We start from the raw sequence: 23,397 nt of genomic DNA on the forward strand, positions 1-23,397 counted from the left end.
TGAAGAGGTTTTGCAGCATTATGATTTTAAACTTTGATGTTAACTTACTGCTTTGTCAAGGTTGTTGTGGGGTTAAGACTGATGTCTTAACCATGGAGTGGAAAGTCCTCCAAGTACCAGAGCAGTGCAGGGAGGCAGACACTGAAAAAAGTGTAATCTTTATTTCATTCCCATAATCCTGCACCTTCTTTATAAATGGACATTTCTGTCTGTTCTGCCCTTTTCCCTCTCTTCTTTTCCCAGTGTGCTAGGCTGGTATCTCTCTGGTATTCATGGAGGAGTTGAGGCTTTTGGCCTGACTAATTTTTGTTGTGTCATTTTTGCCTGGATAGGGAGGTGTGGGGGGGAGGAAGCACTGAGGTCTGGGGTTTCAGCCTGGTTGGGGGGGAGGTTTTGGAAGATGTTGGCCTAGTGAGGTCTTGGTAAAGCCCAGGCTGGAGAGAACTGGTCTGAGGCTGAGTATGAATTAGTGTATTTTGTATGTTTTTGTGCCACTGGATATAACTGTGAATAGTACTGCCATTTAAATTTCCAATTCTTTCCAATCTTTACTTCTTTGGGAAGGGGTAAAATAGCTTCTGTCTGCTAAAATCCACAACAAAGGTCTTCCAGCCTGAAGAATGATGCTACTGCTAAACAGCAGGCAGTAGAAGAACAAGATGTAACAAGTTAGACCATCATTTTAATACAGTTAAAACATGGAATTTCATAGTTTCATAGTTTCATTCAGGGTTGGAAGGGACCACAAGGATCATCTAGTTCCAACCCCCCTGCCATGGGCAGGGACACCCCACACTAGATCAGGCTGGACAGAGCCTCATCCAGCCTGGTCTTAAACACCTCCAGGGACGGGGCCTCAACCACCTCCCTGGACAACCTAGGGAGGAAAACAATACAAAACCACTCCCTAACTTTGTCTTGAATCTTATCATCGATTTGACAGCAAACCCCGAGTGGTTCACAGAACATTTTATTGACAAGTAGAAAAAAGTATTACAAAACAATTTGTACAAGGTTTTAATTTACATTCCTCAAGGGAGTATTTAAAACAGCACTACAAGTCCCTAGACATGATACATGGGCAGTCTAAATGCAGCGGTAGTGTACGGTTTCTGTTGGCATGTACAACATTGCTTGCCACAGGCAATATAAAAAAGACCAATTTGGTTAAATTAAGGAAAAAAAAATAATATATATACACAATATACACAGATATTTAAAATGCACTCTTTAAATGTTCTCCTCCCACTTTGCTTTCAAGCTATCTGTCACACATTTAAATAAATGAGTGTTGTTCTCCAGAGTTGCTGGACAAAACCAATGATCCAAAGTGTAAACCCCAAGGGGAAAACCATACTTGCTGTGGCAGATGCTGGCAAAACCTTTGAACATAGCCTTTTAAAGGACTGCTATTAATGGAAAATTAAATCTCTGCATGTTCTAAGAATATTTTGCCATGGACTGAAATGAACATTGGATTATTTATTTATTTACAAAGTAGATACAACAAAGCACACACCTTCTCATGCACACGTAGTGGAAAACCTTTTGTCACTTCTTAAATGCTTGAAACTATCCAAAGACATCATTCTAGGCTATTATTGAATATATACTTCAAAAGTACTTAGCTGAGTTATGCTACTACCTGTGTAACTGTGTATAATTCTGCAGGGAACAAATGGTGGTTGTAGAATAGAATAAACCAGGTTGGAAGAGACCATCAAGATCAGCATCCAACCCATCATCCAACACCACCTGATCAACTAAACCATGCAACCAAGCACCCTATCAAGTCTCCTCCTGAACATCTCCAATGCTGGTGACTCCACCACCTCCCTGGGCAGCACATTCCAATGGGCAATCACTCTCTCTGGGAAGAATTTCTTCCTAACATCCAGTCTGAACCTCCCCTGGCACAGCTTGAGACTGTGTCCTCTTGTTCTGGTGCTGGTTGCCTGGGAGAAGAGACCAACCCCCACCTGTCTACCACTTCCCTTCAAGTAATTGTAGAGAGCAATAAGGTCTCCCTTGAGCCTCCCCTTCCACAGGCTAAGCAACCCCAGCTCCCTCAGTCTCTCCTCACAGGGCTTGTGCTCCAAACCCCTCACCAACTTCGTTGCCCTTCTCTGGACACGTTCCAGCAAGTCAACATCCTTCCTAAACTGAGGGGCCCAGAACTGGACACAATACTCAAGGTGTGGCCTAACCAGTGCTGTGTACAGGGCTTAAGTACACAGGGCAGTGTCCTGCTTAAAAAAACAAAACACAACAAAACTTCTGTAACTTCTTCACTTTCTTTGGTTTGAATTTGGTAAGTGTTATCCATGATTTTTGCACACATGAATAATCCCACTGGTTTTATCTGGAGTGTCTTACTGGTTTGGCTGCCTATACTGGCTTGAGCTAGCTATTCTTGTGCAGGTGCAACCTTCTGCTGGGTACTTCAAAGCAAGAGCCTTTTTGTGTGATAGAATATGAATAGTGTCCCAGCACTCCTATTGCCACACAAACCACGTGTGGAAAGATGAGTAAGGTTTATTGCAAATTTGCATCTGTTTTGCTGATTGCTTTGCTTTTGTCAAGGCACACTGTGTGCTTTAGAGGATAATTGCTAGAGTCCATCACTGACAAGTTTGAGCCTGTAGAGTGTAATGAATCAGTAGAGGCTACTGGGATTGCTCATAAAAGTGAAAACTATTGTAGGGCTAAAGCTGGCTGCAGAACAAATGGTATTATGGGATGTGGTGGAATTAACTGAAGAGTAAAAAAAACCAACATTTAAAAAAATCTTAAGAGCAATGAGGGCAAAGGCATAGAGGCAGCTCTGAGGATTCAGTTCAGAGGTATTTTCTTTAAAAAATATTAGTAATTAATTTTTATATTGTGTAGGGGGGAAGAAATGAATTCAGACACTCTACAGTGAGAAGGGCAGAGTGACCTAAACGAAAAGACCAACTAAATTGATAAGCCAGGTGACCACAGAGCTGGACCCTGGTAAAGAATGCATTACTAAAACATATTAGTAATAATCTCATTGCATGACTACTTGCATGGCACACCTGCTATAGTTTTTGCTGTGCCAGCTTGATTGCATTTGTTTCAACACCCAAAAATAACATGCTATAACAAGTGCTGTATTCCAATACTGAGACTACCAATTAAAGACAACTTCCCTATCTATGTGTCTGACTTTCATGAAACTAAATCTAATTCATAGCTAATCTCCTGCTATGCTTGACAAAACAGTGCCCCCTCCCACAAATGTCATGATTGCATGGAGAGGACTTCAATCATAGCTATTGTAACATGCAAGTTCTGTTACCTCCTCCAACTAGCTTATTGACTATAATGTAATATATAATAAAAGCTTCAGAGGATCAATAGCTGATCCTTGCATAAATAGAAATGCTTATTTTTTTATATGTCCTTCAAGAGCAGGAAACTGAGTTAAAATTAGAACCAGCCAAAAAGAAATCCAAATGCATGCATAAATCTGCAAGCAGAATAACTGACATGTCTCACACCTTCTGACAAGTGTAGTGGTATTGAAGATAGCCACCTAAAAACACTGAAGTATTTGTATTTCTTGGTGTATTTACATATACACTCTACTGGAGTTTTTGAGAGTCTGAGGGAATAAAAAGTTGTTCTTGTTAAAAGAGATGCAAAAGGTAATAAATCCATTTTCATGGTTCTCTCAGAATGCACCTTGAAGTTTCACTTTACAGCTGTTATGGCTCAGATGCAGATGCTCAGAAGGTGTGAAATGATGCCTCTTTTTTTTTCTTCTTTTCTTTTATTCCAGCTGATATTGAAACCATGCAACATTGAAGACCAGGCTATGCTTGATGAGGAACAGCAGAGGAGCATCAGGGAAGCGTTCAGCTTTAGTGTTGAGTGAAATAGCTTGGCTTCCTAAAAGAAAGTGACAGACAGCGGTTACATAAACTCTGTGTGCACGTCTGTACTTGACTGAACACTAGAAATATACAGCTATGCTTACTGCTTGTTGTAACCATTCACCTAAAGACTATACTTGTGTTATAATAGTCATTAAATCCTCTTATATTTATGTGAACAGAAATAAAAATGTTCAGCCTCCTGGTTTGATTACATTATTATTTACTTTTCAATACAATGAACCTATGGCCCCGTGGATGTTCTGCAAGAGCATCCTCCCCAAGTATTCCAAGAAGATAGGAAAGATGAAGGGCAAACTGGAGAAAATCAGGTAGACTGAGAGGACATAATTTTCTTGTATTTGTGCAGTTGGTGAGAATTAAGCCCAAGAATGCATCTCAGGTAGGCCTGTCCCTGAAATGTCTCCCTCAACAGCTGCATATATAATGCTGCAGTGTGGAGTATGAATAGGGACAAATTGTACAACATCGATCAGCAAGGTTTGTTAAAGTAAAAGAACAACAAACCAAACCCAACCCAATCCAACCCCCCCAAAAAAACCCCAAACTTAACCACTGAAACCATCTTGCTTATTCAGAATGATACACAATTCTGCATGTTAATACAGAACAATAAAAAGCCATTAAAGAATACAGGGTTTTAAAATGACAGATGACAGAAGGGATTTCTACACACACACACACACACACACACGACTCAGTCATAAAAATCTACAATTTATATATGGTAGCAAGTAGGGTGAAATGTAAGTTCATTTTTATAGTGGTATTTTGAAATTCTGTGGTTTCCTTTCATCTGGAAAACACTGCTGAAAACATCACCTACAAAAATAGGGCTTGATTCATGAAGAATTAACTATTGCACTTCAGTATTTTCAGACTATATTATTATCTTGTCAAATTTAATGACTTTCTACTTCTAAGAATGGTATGAAAATGGCATGCAAACCAAATGGAAGAGGATCAAAGGAAGGTAGTTTTATTTCTGCAGATGACCAAAAATCTTTGTAATTACAGATAGCATAGTTTTATTAATTAAATTTGGTGTATTATTAGTATTAGTGGCAACCGCTTCTGTTCCTGCCGCTGTGTACGTGCACAGGAGGCTACTGCAGCTTTCCAGCCACAGCCCGCACAACCCTTGAGTAACAACAGCAGTACACATGCCATACTTTGGGATCCTTTCACAGATTGGCTAATTGTTGCTCCAAGTCACTTCCAGTAGTAGAATATGTCCATTTAAAACTACAGACCACAGCTAATATTAAAATAGATACGACGATGAAGCAGTAGCAAAGTGACTTTTTGTGATGGTTACAGTGTTTATCTCCTCATCTCATTTTGACCTCAGACCTGCATTTTGTCTGAACTTTTACAGATCACATTATATTTTCGGGTCAAACTTATAATATGTTTTATCTCATGACAGAGGAGTATCAATGGCCTTAGGAAGCATTTGAAAGTCTCTCTTCTGTTTCAGCTGCTGCTGTAGGAACTTCACAGAAAAGGCTTTGCAAATATTTTTGGACTAACACTTGCGTATCTTTTAAGCTTTGTTTACAATGAGCAAAGTCAAAGCCTCAGTCCTTCCCCTCACAAATAGGGACCAGCTTTACATAAGAGTTTGGTCATAAGGCTATTAGACTCATTTGTCTTTTCTGTGGAAATGTAATGAGAACACCCCACAACCTGATTACTGCCGAGACTTACCCCTGTAGGCTGGTTCACATTCTCTCAATATTACAGTTTGATTAATTACACCTTTCAAATTCAGTCAATTATTTCAAACTGTGAAACTGATGGATCTCTTTACAGTTCTAATTTATTTCAGCAATAGCTAGATGTAACCTATGGAAGAACATAACCCCACAGGTTTTTTCACCCTAGCCCTATGGGCCTTGAATATACATTCTTGAGCCTTTGCAGTTATGCTTTTTACCTCTTTACATCACTCTGTAGAGTCATCTGCTGTTTCATTAGGCTTTGTCTTCAGCTGGGTTTCAGCAGCCACTGAGTTCTGAAGTGATGAACCTACTATGCATGTTCTACATTTCGGGATTTCAAAGGAGGTTGCATTGTTCCCTTCAAGAGACTTCACTGAAATAAGTACTTCACTTAGAGTGTGGTTATTATCCAACTCAACAGTGGCTGGATTTTCAGTCTCAGGAGTGCAGGGTTTTGCAGATCCTGCAGCCAGTTCTGAATATGATCCACAGAAAGAAACACTGTCACAGCAAGCTGTGTTTTGCATCAGAGGCCAAGCATCTGAAATGTCTGCACAGGTGGAGTGCGAAAGAGAACCAAGAAAGGCAGGAATCATTTCTCCAACAGAATCAGAAGCCCTGCAAGAAGATAAAAATCACATGGGTTCAAAAGCATTCCAGAATACATTATCAATATTGTAATTATTGCCATTAATTAATAACTATTAGTATTTCAGGGCAGTTTAACAGGGTTATATTAAGTTAACTGTCTAGAGGTACCCTGCACAAAAAAGTTTGTTTCTCATTTGGAAATGAAGAAAGCAGTGGAGAACACTACTAAAGGTAAAGAGGATGTTTAGAGCCCCTCACACTGTGAATTGAGAGGTTTAGAGAACATGAACTACAGCTGGGGCTGTTTATCATCTGAAAAACAGACACGATAATCATCATGATAGTACTGTTCAGATACAAAGAGGAATTAATTTGTTCTCAATGCATAATAGGAGCATTAAAATCAAGATGTAACAAGCTTAAACTGCAGCAAGAAATATGTTTGAGAGGACTGCAGAATCTAACAGACATAGAGTTCAGACTGGGAAAAGAGAATGGACACGATGACTCGTTCAACCTCTCTGATTTCATATTGAACATGCATTCACTCTAGATTTTTCAGTTTGCCTGTCTAGCCTGCAAAGTGTGAAAACAAATTTTTCTTGTATTCTCTTCCACGTGGAATATTAATCACAGAATTCACAGAATGTTAGGGGTTGGAAGGGACCTCCAGAGATAATTGAGTCAAACTCCTCCACCCCCAAAGCAGGATCACCTAATGTGGGCTGCACAGGAACACATCCAGGGGAGCTTTGAAGCCTCCAGGGAAAGAGAGTCCACAACATCTCTGGGCAGCATGTTCCAGTGTTCTGTAACCCTCACCATAAAGAAGTGCCTCCTCATGTTGATGTGAAACCTCCTGTGTTCTAGCTTGTACCTATGGTTCTTTGTCCTATCACTGGACACCACCAAAAAAAGACTATCACCTTCATCTTGACACCCATCCCTCAAATATATATAGATGTTGATAAGATCCCTGTCAGTCTTCTCAAGACCAAACAGCCCCAGTTCCCTCAGTCTTTTTTTCATAGGAGAAATGTTCAAGTCCTGCAATCATCCTTGTAGCTCTCCACTGGTCTCTCTCCATCAGATTCCTGTCTCTCTTGAATTGCGGAGCCCAAAACTGGACACAGTATTCCTGGTGTGGTCTAACCAGGGCTGAGTAGAGGGGGAAGAGAACCTTCCTAGACATGCTGGACAGACTTTTGTAGATGCACCCCAGGATGCCGTTGGCGCTCTTGGCCACAAGGGCACATTGCTGTCTACTAGGACTCTAAGGTCTTTCTCCACAGAGCTGCTTTCCGGCAGGATGACCCCTAGTCTGTACTGGTTACCAGTGTTATGCCTCTCCAGATGCAGGACTCTGCACTTGTCCTTACTGAACAAAGGACAAGGATTTTTAATTCCCAAATGAATTATTTCTATTTTATGGGAAAATGGAAGAAAGTGGAAGTAGAAACTGAGTATTATCTATCTGAAATGGATCAAAGGTGCACAATGATACCGACAGGTCTGAGTGTACTATACAGGTCTTTGCTGAAAATCCAGTAACATTTTGGTATATAAAAGTAAAAACCAAATATATAAATTTGGGGGCTTTAATACAATTTGGTTTCATAGTAGTATCAGTCAGGGTTGGAAGGGACCACAAGGATCAGCTAGTTCCAACCTCCCTGCCATGGGCAGGGACACCCCACACTAGATCAGGCTGGCCAGAGCCTCATCCAACTTGGTCTTAAACACCTCCAGGGACGGGGCCTCAACCACCTCCCTGGACAACCCATTCCAGGGTTTCACCACTCTCATGGGGAAGAACTTCCTCCTCACATCCAGCCTGAATCTCCCCACCTCCAGCTTCATTCCATCCCCCCTAGTCCTATCACTGCCTGATATCCTGAGAAGTCTCTCCCCAGCCTTCTTGTAGGCCCCCTTCAGATACTGGAAGGCCACAATTAGGGCACCTCGGAGCCTTCTCTTCTCCAGACTGAACAGCCCCAACTCCTTCAGTCTGTCCTCATAGGAGAGGTGCTCCAGCCCTCTGATCATCCTCATGGCCCTTCTCTGGACACGTTCCAGTACATCCATATCCCTCTTGTAATAGGGGCTCCACAACTGGATGCAGGACTCCAGGTGGGGTCTCACCAGGGCTGAGTAGAGGGGGAGAATCACCTCCCTTGACCTGCTGGCCACACTTCTCCTGATGCAGCCCAGGATCTGATTGGCTTTGCGGGCTGCAAGTGCACATTGAGAACTCACGTTGAGCTTCTCATCCACCAGCATCCCCAAGTCTCTCTCCTCAGGGCTGCTTTCCAGCCAGTCACTGCCCAGCCTGTATTTGTGCCTGGGATTGCCTCGACCCAGACGCAGGACCCTGTAGTTGCTCTTGTTGAACCTCATGAGGTTGGCTTGTGCCCACCTCTTCAGCCTGATTTCCAAAGATTGTCTACAGATGTATACAACTGTAATGGCTAGGCTATATTAAATCTGATGCACAGCGACAATTCGTGTGACAAGACCCATCCTCCATTAACACAGCCTGTCACAGATTTTAAGCAGCCTTACATACTTCCAGAACGAGATGCTTTAATAGCTTTGATGTACACACAAAGCATTTTAATAGATGAGGCCAAAAGTCAGGACATTGCACCACAATTGAAGGAAATACACTATTTTGACAAAGGAAATTGAAGCGAACTATTTCTACTGGAAGGAACCACAGGATCTTTGATGTCCACATAGCATCGATATAACATTTATTTTTAAAGCTTTAACCAAAAGATTCCTCATAAAGCACACAACCCTCCATTTGTCAGCCTTGGTGGTATAAAAGGGTGACTCAAGCTTGTTGGTATTTGAACAAATAATTATACAAAATGTAGGTCATTTTTATCTTGTGCTTAGGTCACTCCTAAGTCACCTTGCATAAACAATACCTATGAAGAGAAGCTGCCTTTACATTTTTAGTTACATTTGACCATAAAAACAAACCAGCAGGAGACCTATTTAAACCTTGTATGGAAAATAATTCTAGCTAAAAGAAATAAATACATCCTGTGTTACAATCTGTGCAAGGGAAACTCTGAAGGTCACCATCCAACTCTATTTTTATTCAGCTGATCAGCAGGAACTAACAGTTACAATGTGGTAGAAATTAAGCGATAGTTACTTTTCCAAACGTCACAGTTATCAAGAGCTTCTAAAGAAAGAAAACCTCATGCCACTTCACCCTAGGTTTATGCAGCACCTTGCTAACCCACAGCAGGAGAGGTTACTCTTCAAAATCCTTCATTCCATTTCAAACAGCTACGGTATCTTCATTTGACTATATAAGAAATATTTAACATTTGAACAGACATTGAGCAAACTAAGTTACCTTTCATTAAGTGTAGTCTGCGAGTGGAAAGCACAACTGTGACTGCTGTGCTCCATGCTACAGGTTTCATCACAACACAGCGATGGAATCAGGTGAACTGGTCCTAAGGAACAGAAATTAACAGTGTTAAAACTCTGTATAAACTTAGTCTCTGTACTCTTTCAGCCTGGAGTATTAATTTGCCAGTTACATTATAATATATGGATTGAGGAAAGAGATTTCCTGTTGCAAAAACTGAGTTCTTTAATGTATTACTTTGAAAGGGAACTACTTATAAAAGACACACTGTTCCTCCAGGAGCAATACAGATGCCACACATGAATATCTACTTTGTAAATTCATTTACTTTTCAATCAGATAGGTGTGAGAGGGAGTACTACATTCTGAGTTAACTCAGGCATTTAAGCCTGTGCTCTTTTATGTATTTGTTAATGTCATAAATACATCTGCTTTGATAGCACTCCACAAAATCTCAATGACTTGAACTGCTCAGGTCCTAATGTCTTTTATAGTTGGTATCATGTTCTTAGATGCTGTCTGGTAAACCCCTTAGATCAACTTAAGCCAGATGCAGCGCTATTTTTATCAGAAAGATGTAAGGCAGACATTTAAAGACATTTTTTAAGTGAAGGGTCAGTGGAATGAAAACAGAACAGAAGTTAAACATAACCAAACAGCTCCTTAGGAATTCTATGTACTTATTGAGTAACTTAGCCAGGGATAAAGGGTATTTTGACAATGTTGGCTCTGTAGTTACAGTTAAATGTTGCAACTCAAGTGTTAGATGGACATTCATCATACCATAAAGTCACTTTTAAGTAGACCTAACATACCACATGTCTGTGATGTGCTCCTCTGGCACTGGCAGCAAGTTCTGTGGTTATATTCATTAAGCTGAGGTCTATCAAAACAGGACAATTCAGAGCCATTGTAGTGAATGTCTTGTGATCTCAGAGACCCTTTGGAGAAAATGAATAAAAACACACATAAGTTCAGAGCCTCCTGCCTTCATGGAATGCACAAATGTCAAACTACACAGTATTTCCATACATTTTCCAACTGAAAGATCCACAATGATCATGTGGTTCATATAATGCAAACCACACACTTTGTAACAATCCCTAGGACAGCTGGTTCAATGACAGCCTCTGGTAGGGAGTTATCTGCTCTTATTTTGATGATGATTTCATTATGTTTTCTCAGTATTTTCCATCTGATAATTTTCACATTCAGCTTTCAGCCACTGGGATTTTGTTTGAATTATCTCAAAGAGAGCAGTCTTCATTATAAATGGGAACTAGAGTGCCTTTGACTTTTGCTTTATTTAAATTAAGGGTCAGAAAAATGTTTATTTATAAACAATGTCTGAATTACATTTGTGAGCTGTTACAGATTACTTTTTAAACTCTATAAATCTAACTGGCTTGGGCATTTAATTCATCTTGAATATGCCCATCAAACCAAAATTGTTAATGACAGATCTGCTGTGTAGAATAACCACATTAATTATCTTGATGAGCTAAGTTGTTTCACAGTGGCATGTGATGTGCAGATCCTCCAAGCTGGTACCTATTGTCACTGCAACTCTATAATGACATCCCAGCTTGGATCTCCATGGTCCACATTTATCTGTTCAGCATCTAGCAGAGTACAGCACAGAGTTAATGCAGCTGGATTATTTCTGGACATGTACACAGAATATTCTCAGTGAATGTGTCCAGAGAAGGGCAACAAGGCTGGGGAGAGGCCTCAAGCATAAGCCCTATGAGGAGAGGCTGAGGGAGCTGGGATTGTTTAGCCTGGAGAAGAGGAGGCTCAGGGGAGACCTTATTGCTGTCTACAACTACCTGAAGGGTGGTTGTAGCCAGGAGGGGGTTGGTCTCTTCTCCCGGGCAACCAGCACCAGAACAAGAGGACACAGTCTCAAGTGGCACCAGGGGAAGTTTAGGCTCGAGGTGAGGAGAAAGTTCTTCACTGAGAGAGTTGTTAGCCATTGGAATGTGCTGCCCAGGGAGGTGGTGGAGTCACTGTCCCCGGAGGTGTTCAAGAGGGGACTGGATGTGGCACTTGGTGCCATGGTTTAGCCATGAGGTCTGTGATGACAGGTTGGACTTGATGATCTTTGAGGTCTCTTCCAACCTTGGTGATTCTGTGAGCTGGCAAAAATGTATAGATATGCAGTCTTGGCCTTCTGCCAACACATTCACTTCAATGCTAAACTTGCAGAAAATCAGTTGGTTTTTTTTTTTTACCAAGAGAGGGATTTGCAAAACTAATACTGGTAAATGAATATTAGAAGTAACTGGAAACTTACAGCTTGGTTTCTTCTCCATAAACTGCCTCTTACAATAGATAACACAAAGAATAAGAAGAGCCAGGAGCACTGTTGCAAGTGCACTGCATATAACAGCTGCTAGAGCAGTGTCTCGAGGACTGGAAACAGTTGACGGAATCTTTACAAGGTTTACCTTGGTGGTACCTGAAACAAAATTAAGTAAAAATTAAGGCAAACCAAAAACATTTTGGGAATATACAGCCATGTAAATGAAAACCTGGGAAACAGAAGATGTTGGCACCACAAGAACAACAACAACAACATCAGAGGATGCTAATGCATAAACATAAGTTGCACATACAAAGAGAAAACGATAAATAAAAGCATATTGCAAAATGAGTGGTAACATGTGGAGATGTACAAACATATTCTGACTGTCCACATGAATGGAATCAGATCTTCACCATGAAAATAAAGACCTCTCAATTCTTCATGAGGTCAGAAGATTTTAATATGGAGCATTTCGTAGTGTATAGTTGAGAGAGCTAATCCACTAGAGGGAGTCACAAATACATGAACTTCCTTTCACAAGGAGAATTTCTGGGAACTGAGACACCCACAGAAGTCCAAACACTATCAAAGATAGCATTTTACTTGGTTGTGCATGCCACAACACTATGGTCATTTCTAGGATCAAACCTAGGACTTCAGTTGTGCTGCTTTTCCTTTTTTGTATTCAGAGTTAAGTTTAACAGAGCTGATATCTCTAGGAGAAACTCAGCACATTGACTTGCCTAAGCAATGTTTCAAGCCTTGACAAACATTGTTAACTTATATGTGGAAAGTGAAAAAGGATCAAAAGAATGTAATACAATTATTGAAACTACCTTAAGTCACAAATGGTCTTTAAAAATTAATCTCATGTAATCATTTAGGTTGAAAAAGACCCTTAACTGTTGACATAGCACTGCCAAGTCCACCACTAAACCACAGTGCTAAACACCACATCTAAGTCTTTCAAATACCTCTAAGGATGGTGGCTCAGCCCTTTTCCTGGGCAGCCTATTCCAATGCTTGACAACACTTTTGGTGAAGAAACTTTTCCTAATAGCCAATCTAAACCTCCCCTGGCATCCTCTCATCCTATCACATGTTACTTGGGAGAAGCCTGGAAAAGAGGAGGCTCAGGGGTGACCTCATTGCTCTCTACAACTACCTGAAGGGTGGTTGTAGCCAGGAAGGGGTTGGTCTCTTCTCCCAGGCAACCAGCACCAGAACAAGGGGACACAGTCTCAAGCTGCGCCAGGGTAAGTTTAGGCTCGAGGTGAGGAGAAAGTTCTTCACAGAGAGAGTAATTCATCATTGGAATGGGCTGCCCAGGGAGATGGTGGAGTCACCATCCCTGGAGGTGTTCAAGAGGAGATTGGAAGTGGCACTTGGTGCTATGGGCTAGTCATGGGGTCTGTGGTGACAGGTTGGACTCGATGATCTTTGAGGTCTCTTCCAACCTTAGTGATACTGTGAAGCAACAAACAGTAAATATTTCTCTGATATCAATTTGGAAAAAACCCAAAATACAACAAGAAAACCCCAAACCAACCCACAAACCATATTTTATTAACTTATATAAGTTTTATATATATATATATATATATATATATATATTTCCCTGTGAAAGTCCTTGTTAGAAACCTAAAGGATAGAATTCCTAAGAAATGGTTCACATAATCAGAATTGGGAGAAATAAAAGAATCCAAGGGAAGAAAGAAAAAGGCACAGAAATATATTTAATAAAGACAGTTTATGTAAATTTCAGTATAATGTAATTGCCAGTAAGCAGAGGAATGTTTAAAAACAAAGTGGAGAGGTCAGATCATGGCTATTGTTCAGAGGAAAGAATGTTTAGTTGTTGATTTCCTGATTTCAATGTGAAGGAAAACAAAAGCATACAAAAAAAGGGCATCGTTGTACTCATATCTGCTGGACTAAAGATTATCTTTAATTCGTACTATTATGTCATGTCAAAAGTGTAGAAAGAAAATTTATAGCACATCTGTTTTATATCCTTTAACTTGCCAAATTTGACAGAGTGGGGCTACTGAAGAGTCCAATGAAGTGCCACCAAGATGATTGAGGAATCGGAGCTTCTTTGCTGTGAGAAAACACAGAGAGCTGGGACTGGTCAGTCCGGAGAAGTGAAGGTTCAAGGGGGTATCTCATCAATGTGTATAAATCCTTGAAGGGAGGATGTAAAGAGGACAGAGCCAGGCTCTTTTCAGTGAACCGGTGGCAATGGTAAAGAACCTGTTCCTAACATCCAATCTATATTTGCTCTTCTCTAGTTTGAAGCCATTGCCCCTCGTCCGGTCACTTCAGGCCTTTGTAAACAGTCTCTCTCCATCCTTCACATAGCCCTCCTCAAGGTACTGGAAGGCTGCTATTACGTCTCCACGGAGCCTTCCCTTCTCTGGGCTGAACAACCCCAGCTCCCTCAGCCTATCCTCATAGTAGAGGTGCTCCAACCCCCTGATCATTTTCATGGCCTTCCTCTGGACCTACTCCATCAGGTCCATGTCCTTCCTATATTGAGTGCTCCAGAGCTGGACACAGTACTCCAGGTGAAATCTCATCAGAGCAAAGCGGCAGAACCACCTCTCTGGATCTGCTGGATCATTCAGTCCAACCCTCAAGCCAGCACTGAAGGGTCAACACTAAACCATGTCCCTGAGCACCAGGTCCTCACACTACTTGAATGCCTGTCCTTGTACTGGACTGTTATCATTTTGTGTTGATAGGTTGGACTCGATGATCCTCGAGGTCCTTTCCAACCTAAGTGATACTGTGATACTATCATAGCAGATAATCTATTATTTGTGTCAGAGATAACATGAAAAAAAATTCCAGTTCAGGGGCTCACGTACTTTCCTCTTAAGTAATTATTACCTGTCCCTCTGTTTATGATTTTGTACAATTCATATTACTCAAAGAGCTAAGTTTTATGAACACTTTACCAGATCTTCCTTGCTCTTTGAAAGAAAAAGCAACCACTGCCATAATCTTTTTGCCATAACTTTAATGCCTTTGGCAGCAGCACTGCAATCTTCCACTGAAAACTTTTCACTCTCTTTCTGGAGTTCTTGCAGCTGGAGTTTTAAGTTTACAGTTTTAGCAGACTGCAGAAATTTCTGCATTGTATGTAAAGCTACAGGATATGATTCTCTGAGAAGCAGTAAAAGTATATTGGAAAAAAGCTGTCTGTGTAGCAACGTGTGTTGGCTTTGGTGTGAAGACCAAGAACTGTGCTTTGATACCTGGTTTTCAGTTTGGGGTAACTGCTTGATCTAATCTTTGGGAGGTTAAATATAGTCTGGCTAAAGGTTTAAAAAACAAGACAATAAAAAATGGATCAGGTTATCTTTAACTATGTTTCATATACACATCTGTATTAAATGTACCTACCTAAAAGTACTAAAAAGTTACCAGAACTTAGGCCTCCATAATTAGTAGGAATAATAATTACTCCTTAAAGCAAAAATGAACAAAAGCACTGGAGGCAAAGCTGCTATATTTTTGGCTCTTCATTTCCTCACAAAAATGATTACATACTATGGGAAATCATAAATTAAATATTCCTTTATTGCCCACCATCAATCACCAAACTGGAAACACAGTGCTTTATCTTACCCTGGGAGGGCAAAATAAAAACAAACACAAAAAATACTTGAGCCATCTAGTTATTTAAGATTTGTTTGAGTTAATTAATTATTTATGTCCTTAAGAAAGCAATTTCTCTTCCTCAGAATGTCTACCACTCATCTCTACCTTCAAAGAACTTTTTGGAATAGCTGCTGTGGGCAGTCCATGGCAGCGCAGCTCTGATTATAATGATTGTGATCTTCCCTGCAGAGGCCAACATTTCAGAAGTGGAATGCTATTGTAGAAGTGTCCCCTTGGGCACTGCTGACCTCTGCTTTCAGTGCTACTCAGACATACATGCATTTTCATAAACTGTCTTCTCAGGCTCACAGATTAATGGTCCCATTTCAGTAAAACAAGGAGGGGCACTTTAAACTTGTTTTTACGTCTATTAAATGATTACACAATTAAATGTACATATTTAATTAAATACTGTGAACTGGATGGGACACACTAAGAAAAGAGGGAGAAAGTGCACACCACTTTATGATTTTGGAAAGCATGTGTGCATTATGCATCACAACAATTAAAAAAAACCCACCCCAATTAAAAAAAAACCTACCCCAACATTTAAGAAGTAGTTGCAATATCGTCTAGAAATGTGCTAGCACTAAAGAATAACTACCCAAAATACCAAGCTGCCTCTTTTGTAATTTTGAGCAGTGAGTCTAAATACACATTCTTCCCTCAATTACCCAACAGTGCATGTAATCGCAGTATATGCATAAAAGCAGGTACAGTTTTTGTCAATAGCAGTAATTCAGATGACACTGAGTCTGGAGAAAAGAAGGCTCCAAGGTGACCTAATTGTGGCCTTCCAGTATCTGAAGGGGGCCTACAAGAAGGCTGAGGAGGGACTTCTTAGGATAGCAGGTAGTGATAGGACTAGGGGGAATGGAATGAAGATGGAGGTGGGGAGATTCAGACTGGACGTGAAGAAGTTGTTGTTCACTGTGAGAGTGAAGCCCTGGAATGGGTTGTCCAGGGAGGTGGTTGAGGCCCCATCCCCGGAGGCATTTAAGACCAGGCTGGATGAGGCTCTGGCCAGCCTGATGTAGTGTCGGGTGTCCCTGCCCATGGCAGGGGGGTCAGAACTAGATGATCCTTGTGGTCCCTTCCAACCCTGACTGATACTATGATACGAATCCCAACTGCACCACCTCTTACTTTCGCCAAATAGGATAGTTGCATTTCCAGACTATTACACCAGGCAACTGGAGAGCACAAAATGTGAAAAGACTTCCTTTATCACTTACTTCATATTTATCTGCTTAGATTTTTTTTTTCTTTTTCAGAACCATCACTACTGGAATCAGAATACCTAAAAGAAAGCTTTCTGCAGTAGACTAACCATGCAAAACAGAACCTACATCATTTTACACGTCTTCCCTGGATATAATAAATGTAGTAATAATGATACAACAATTACCAAAGTTGAGGAGGATGAGCCGTGGATTATGTTTGAGTTTTCTTACCCCATTATGTCCATATTAATCCAAAGAAGGTTTGCAAAACAAAGCAAAGCCAATCAAAACTCCACTTCATGACAACATGGTAACATTGGACAGAAGGCGACCTTTTGCAATCAGGATTGAAAATAGTATACAAAAATAACTCAGACTGTTGATTCCTGCAATGTTGGCATTTCTGGTCATGAGAGAGGAAAAGAACATTTTCCTACTCTAAAAAGTGTTTTGCTGTTACCTTTATGCTGATGGGCCCAAGTCAGTGGTATTGACCTCAATTTGACTCAAATTAAGGGCTCAGACATACCCTCAGGTCATGATAATTTAACAAGTTCTTGCCTGTCAGCTGAATTGCTGTGGCTATCTATATGTGTGCTCTCAATCCACAGAAAATGCGAGGTAATGTGACACATCTTGAAACTCCTTCCTTTCAAAAAAGCTTGAAAAATGTTTATGCTAACTTCAAATTTTAAAAGGCAGTGTCTTTACCTACTCCTCATCAAGAAAACGTGTGCATTATGTATAAACAGGATGTATGCACCTATAGCACCAATACTAGATATATATATATATATACATATAGATGTATATATATATATATACATATATAATGCATGTCTAATATGTACTACTATCATTGGAGGTGTTCAGGAGGAGACTTGATGGGGTGCTTGGTGCCATGCTTTAGTTTTTAGGTGGGTTGGATTGGTTGATGGGTTGGATGTGATGATCTTGAAGGTCTCTTCCAACCTGGTTTGGTTTATTCTAAATAAAGGTTTATTCTATTCCTATTCTATTCTATTCTATTCTATTCTATTAAGAATTAACATCAGTGGCAATTATGTTGTGCTGAGTATGTTTGAGTCTTTACAGAGCAGCTGACTGCCTGTCTTCTGATCTTTCAAGTGAGAGGTAAGAAACTTTATTAAACATTACTTTTGGGAGACTGTGGTGAACAGAGAGGGTCTCCCAGCATCTGTAAAAAGAAAGCCATTTGCGTGCATGGCCTACACCCAGAAGTTCATCATGTCAAACCACACTTTGAAAAATGCACTCCAAATGCTGACTTTAAAGCCTTCAGTTTCCAAGTTAGTGCCCTGCAAGTGTTTGGTTTGATTTTGCTGGGTTTGTTATTTTTTTTTTTAATAAATGTACCAGAAAGCCCTAGGGGAGAACAATGACTATTCAAGTATTTACCCATTGTTTGGAAATCCTGAGCAATGTGCTTATAAATTAAAATCTGTGGAATTTTAGTTGTTTCCAAGACCATTCCTCTTGCACAGCGCATTTTCACAAGCTCCAACTGCTGACAGCCTTTTATGTTTGAAATGGAAGAACAATTAAGTGTGCCTGTGAATTTAAAGTGTATGTGAACTCCACGATACTGCCCTCTGCAACATATTTTTCTTTTAGGAATTAAAAGATGTTAACTCTGGGTATGACTATGGTCAAGTCAAAGGCACTGATAAATAGGCACCAAAGTAACACTCGTTTATACACAAAACTTTCAGCTTTGAGAACTGTCTGGCCATATTAAAATACTACATGAGAATAAAGCCCCAAATCACCGAAACGCTCAAACAACCTGCTAAAGAACTCTGAGACTAAGCAAAAAATCAGAGGAAGTGGGACAAAATTCATGTCACTGCTCAACTACCTATTCTCCCTCCCCAAGTGGAATATAACTGGTTATCAGTATGAAAAGGCAGGATGTTGCTCCTCCATAAATCTGAACTATTTAGCATGACCTAGTGGCACAAAGTATATACAGCTCTTAATCTGACTGTGGTGCTGTCTGCAATTACCCTTCTGACTTTTGCTTCCAAGAGCTCACTTTGCCCCTCTGACAATTAAGGGTATCTAATAACTATTTTGCAGAAAATACAGTTTCAGTCCCAGATGTTTTCAAGTGTTAAATCAATATCACATGAAGTTTGTGTCAGAATGTAAGAGACTGCTGGGCACAGGAAAAATCAAAATGAAACAAACAAAAACAAACACCCAAACCCAAAACAAATCAATACCAAACCAAACCCCACAACAACTATTTGCATACTTCACTTCTAACTTGTACTTTTTGCCAGATTCTTTTCCAGATAGGTTTTGAGAAAAAGTATTCCAGCATTTTCTTCTTCTTAAAATCCAACTACAGAATGCATCCACCCCATCCAGGCTATGAATTTCACAGAAGATGAGAGCAGAAAGTACCTGGTTTGTATTCTGTATGTGTGCAGCCTCAAATCATCTTTAGGACTACTGAGTTATAGAACAAAGTATTCTGAGTCAATTAAGTCTGCTTATGGCAGTTACTGTTCAGTTCTAAAATGCTTATACAAGACATTATACACACAAGCAGAAGATCTTGCACTGCCTAAACACACAGCATTTTCAAGAAGGCAACTACTGCTACTATCTGTTTTCTGAAAGAGAGGGAGATCATACATTCTTTAGAATCCAATTGTATATTCACTTAGTTAAATATTGGACATTAATATACTTCTCACCCTCTGCCTTTGCTGCCTTTGCTCCCAGGCAGCTAGTACCAGAACAAGAGGACACAGTCTCAGGCTGCACCAGGGGAGGTTCAGGTTGGATGTTAGGAAGAAGTTCTATACAGAAAGAGTGATTGCCCATTGGAATGGGCTGCCCAGGGAGGTGGTGGAGTCACCATTATTGGAGGTGCTCGGGAGGAGACTTGATGGGGTACTTGGTGCCATGGGTTAGCTGTTTGGGTGGGTTGGATTGGTTGATGGGTTGGATGCAATGATCTTGAAGGTCTCTTCCAACCTGGTTTGGTTTATTCTAAATAAAGGTTTATTCTAAATGACAGTGGCATGCATGCAAATATAAGCAGCATGTCTGAAGTTTGTTTCTTTAGCCAGAGTAACTTACTTTCATTTATCAAAACCCTGTGAATACCAGCTACTGATCTGTTCTAAAAGGTTCAAACAAGATCCCACAGCTGCTGTGTGATGAACTTTTAGATTGGTGCACAGATTGGTTTTCAGTGTGGTTTGCAATCTGAGAGCATCGAAAAGCTCTATCCTGTAGCTATTGCCAGACAGGCAGGACTGAGGGCTGGTAGGGTAGCTATGCCTTCACCTGGGCACAGCACATACATGTGCTTCCACTAGTACATGGCTGCCACATGGTACATATTTCAAGCATAATTGACACGTATACCTACAGTCACTGAAATTAATACGGTTATACATGTGTGTGTGTGTGCATAAACATATACATATATTTATAGTTGTACAAATCCCAGTAAAGTAAGAAGTGAATTATAAATCTGTCATAGAAGAGTTTGTCCCTTTGGATTCAATGAGAAGTAATCTCTGAAACTTTCCTTTCTACCCCCCTACCCCACTCAGAGAGCAGAGCAAAAGCTTGCATGACAGCTGCAAGTCTGTCTCCTAAATTTGTTAATACAAACTTGGACAGACATATCTAATAGTCTATGCAGCACAATTGCAGGAGCTATGTTTTTTTCTTGCTTTAATAATGTTTTGTATAAATAACAGTACTCACATACCTCACTTCTGTCTGTGGATTTGATGCCCATTTCCTCATCAGAATCACATTATACTGTAATAGTTTTCAGTCAAAGTTCTTACAGCCATACAGTTTTTATAGCTTTAGAAAATAGAGATTGTATAGTCAATGAAATAAAACATATGTATATATATATAAGTGAGTGACATTACAAAACCCACTATATTTGAATATCAAATTATGTGCAGGAACATTTCCTTATCTTGTGTAAAAGGGAAGCTTTTGAATTAGCCAAACAAGCTATCTAGTCCAGAGAGCAAGATGTTCATCAGTGATAAAAAAAGGCAGTAACATTTTAGTATGCTTCCCTCATCGTTTCCTAGCCTACAATTAAAACACAAAATAACTAAGGCTAAGGAGAATGAAATCCTGATGGCTAAAGAACTCTGTGCTTCTTTTGTTATTGAATGTGAAAATACATTAAGGCGGAGGAAATTCTTCTAGCTATTAGGAATTCCATGCAGAAAGAGCCTCCTTTCAGTAATGGGACAAATAAAAAGCAGTAGTGAAAGAGATCTGGAAAGAGATGGCTGTGTGCATGCGTGTTTGACACTACAAGAATTTATTACTATTAAATTTTTTTTTAAAGTGTATTTAAACTGAGAGAATATATGAAAAATAGAAGTCCCACAAGTTTCACATAAACTTTGGAATAACAAATGCACATATGAAATTGATGCCACTGTATTTTAGCATCCATTATGAAGAGTAACAAAGGACCTGATCAGGTCTGGCACAGGTCTAAAGTATACAAAACTTAAGGGACTTCCCTTAAGGGAAGGGACTTTTTGCGAGGGCTTGTAGTGATAGGACAAGGGGGAACAGATTTAAGCTTGAGGAAGCTAGATTTAGACTGGATATTAGAAAAATTCATTACTGGAAGGGTGGTGAGACACTGGAACAAGTTCCCAGGGAGATCATGGATGCCCCTTCCCTGCAGCATTCAAGGCAACGTTAGATGAAGCCCTGAAAAATCAATCTGCCCTGGTGCAGGGTGTCACTGCCCATGGCAGGGGGGTTGCAACTAGATGATCTTTAAAGTCCCTTCCAACCCAAACCATTATACAAATTATGAAAACTTAAGCCCTAAACCCTGTAATATTTAAAATCAAGGTCTCTAGCAGGGAAACTAGAGACCTGTAACACATCACACACTTCCTATGTACCGCAAGTAAAAAGTTACAGAACGCTGTGCTCAGGCCTACAGACATAGAAACCTGGAGAAGAATACTGACATCTGTTCTGTCCCATATATTGCTCAGAGTGGCAGAGAGGGGCTTCCATCTTCTCTTAAAACTCTCCTGAGAACAAAAATCTCTGGTCTTCCTTGAAAATTAAATTGAGGGGTTTGCAATAATGAACGTGACTTATAACACCTTTCAGATGCCACTCTTGAAGGGGGAGGTAATGATGGAGTTTCTGGCTTCTGTAACAAGCTTGAGAGACCTTTACCAAGGTTCAGGTGTCTCCTCAGCCACCTGCATGGAGGTTGTTTTAACCACCAGGCAATAAACTGACCTTGGTAAAAGCTATTTCTTCTCTCCAGTTGAACATATCCAGTTGAAGCCTTCAGCACTAAGGACGCCTTTTTGCACAGCCGACAATGACATGAAATGTACAATGCTACAAAATTAAATACTCAGGCTTACCCACCACTTTATTTCCTCTTCACAATTATATTAAAATATCACTGATTTAGGGTAAATTCTCCAGACAATGCAAATAGTTCTGCATCAGAGGTTGTTGCTGGTTTTTTAATTTGGGTTGGGTTTTTTTGTTTGGGTTGGGGAGGGGGAGGTTTGTTTGGGTGGTTTTTTTTTGAGGGGGAGGTAGGGAAGGTGGACAGTTTTGTGGGGATATTTTTGTGGGTTTTTTTTAGGTTTCTTGTAGGAAAAACAACTGTTAGCCATTTCCATACAGTGGGGGGAGAAGAGGGTCAGGAAATATGTCTGCATTGTGGAAAACAGAGCCTGTTTACTTAATTAAGACTCTTTCATAATACTTAACACACAACTGGGCTGAATTATGGCTTTGAATTAAGGTGGAAGAGTTGCATGATCAATCCTACTAGTATTATCTAATTTTTTAATGTTCAATTTTGCACTCTCATCATCTTTTAAAAATGCTGGACATTTGTCACCACCTTATTGCAATACTGCAAGTATCAAAGTAAATGCCATGATTTACTGCAAGGAAAGTTACCTGCTGTGCAACAGTAGGCATGCACATGCAAACTACATCAAAGATGAAAAAACTCCAGCTTTGAAGTCAGAAATAATAGCAGCTTACAAAAAGCACGTTTTCAAATCACCAATTAAAGCTTTGGGGATAAAGTCAAGTCACAGAGAACAAAAGGCCACTGAATACAACATCCTTGCTCTGTTGTATTACTTAATTTGAAACATAACATCTTCCCCTCTTTAACAGAAGTCAATAGAAATTAGTCACAGAATACAGAAGACACACTGAAAAGTTAAGTTCTGTTAGTGAGATTCATCTGACTGAAGCAAGTATCTGTTTCAGAAGAAGTCACCTGAACATTCTCTGCACAGGAAGAGGGAAGAAAGACTCCCAGTCAATGTCCCAGCCTGCTCTCTTCAGAGTTTTGCATTAGAAGGTACCATAGAACAGATTGTCCAGAAATGATTAGCTTGTAGATCCTGATGGTTTCAGTGCCAGATGGGCATTCTCCTTGCAATGTTGCAAATGTTTTGGGATTACCACAGAAGAGCACAGAGATCTTTGTCGGTGCCTTCTCAACTGTGATAGAGAATGGGGATTGTATTCTCCAATTAGG

At 40.1% G+C, this 23,397-nt stretch overlaps 1 protein-coding gene and 1 long non-coding RNA gene across 4 annotated transcripts in view; both read right to left on the reverse strand.

Annotated features, from left to right (window-relative positions):
* Positions 1-954: 954 nt before the first annotated feature.
* Positions 955-23,397, reverse strand: part of LOC137443853 (uncharacterized) — a 115,744-nt gene continuing 93,301 nt past the window's right edge. Inside the window, exon 2 of the long non-coding RNA XR_010988004.1 lies at positions 955-1,905. This is a non-coding gene — a long non-coding RNA (uncharacterized lncRNA). The remainder of the gene's footprint in view (positions 1,906-23,397) is intronic.
* Positions 955-23,397, reverse strand: part of TNFRSF19 (TNF receptor superfamily member 19) — a 67,973-nt gene continuing 45,530 nt past the window's right edge. For all 3 annotated transcript variants that reach the window (XM_068143938.1, XM_068143929.1, XM_068143948.1), the window contains 5 exons: positions 11,923-12,087; positions 10,442-10,567; positions 9,609-9,711; positions 5,860-6,262; positions 955-3,915 (listed from right to left, as the gene is read on the reverse strand). In XM_068143938.1, the coding sequence (XP_068000039.1) occupies positions 5,869-6,262; positions 9,609-9,711; positions 10,442-10,567; positions 11,923-12,087 (788 nt within the window). In that variant the 3' untranslated portion in view covers positions 955-3,915; positions 5,860-5,868. The remainder of the gene's footprint in view (positions 3,916-5,859; positions 6,263-9,608; positions 9,712-10,441; positions 10,568-11,922; positions 12,088-23,397) is intronic.

The sequence above is a fragment of the Melanerpes formicivorus genome, unplaced genomic scaffold (assembly GCF_026170545.1).
Source record: "Melanerpes formicivorus ecotype bairdi unplaced genomic scaffold, bMelFor1.0.p_v2 SCAF_1, whole genome shotgun sequence".
Lineage (NCBI taxonomy): Eukaryota > Metazoa > Chordata > Aves > Piciformes > Picidae > Melanerpes > Melanerpes formicivorus.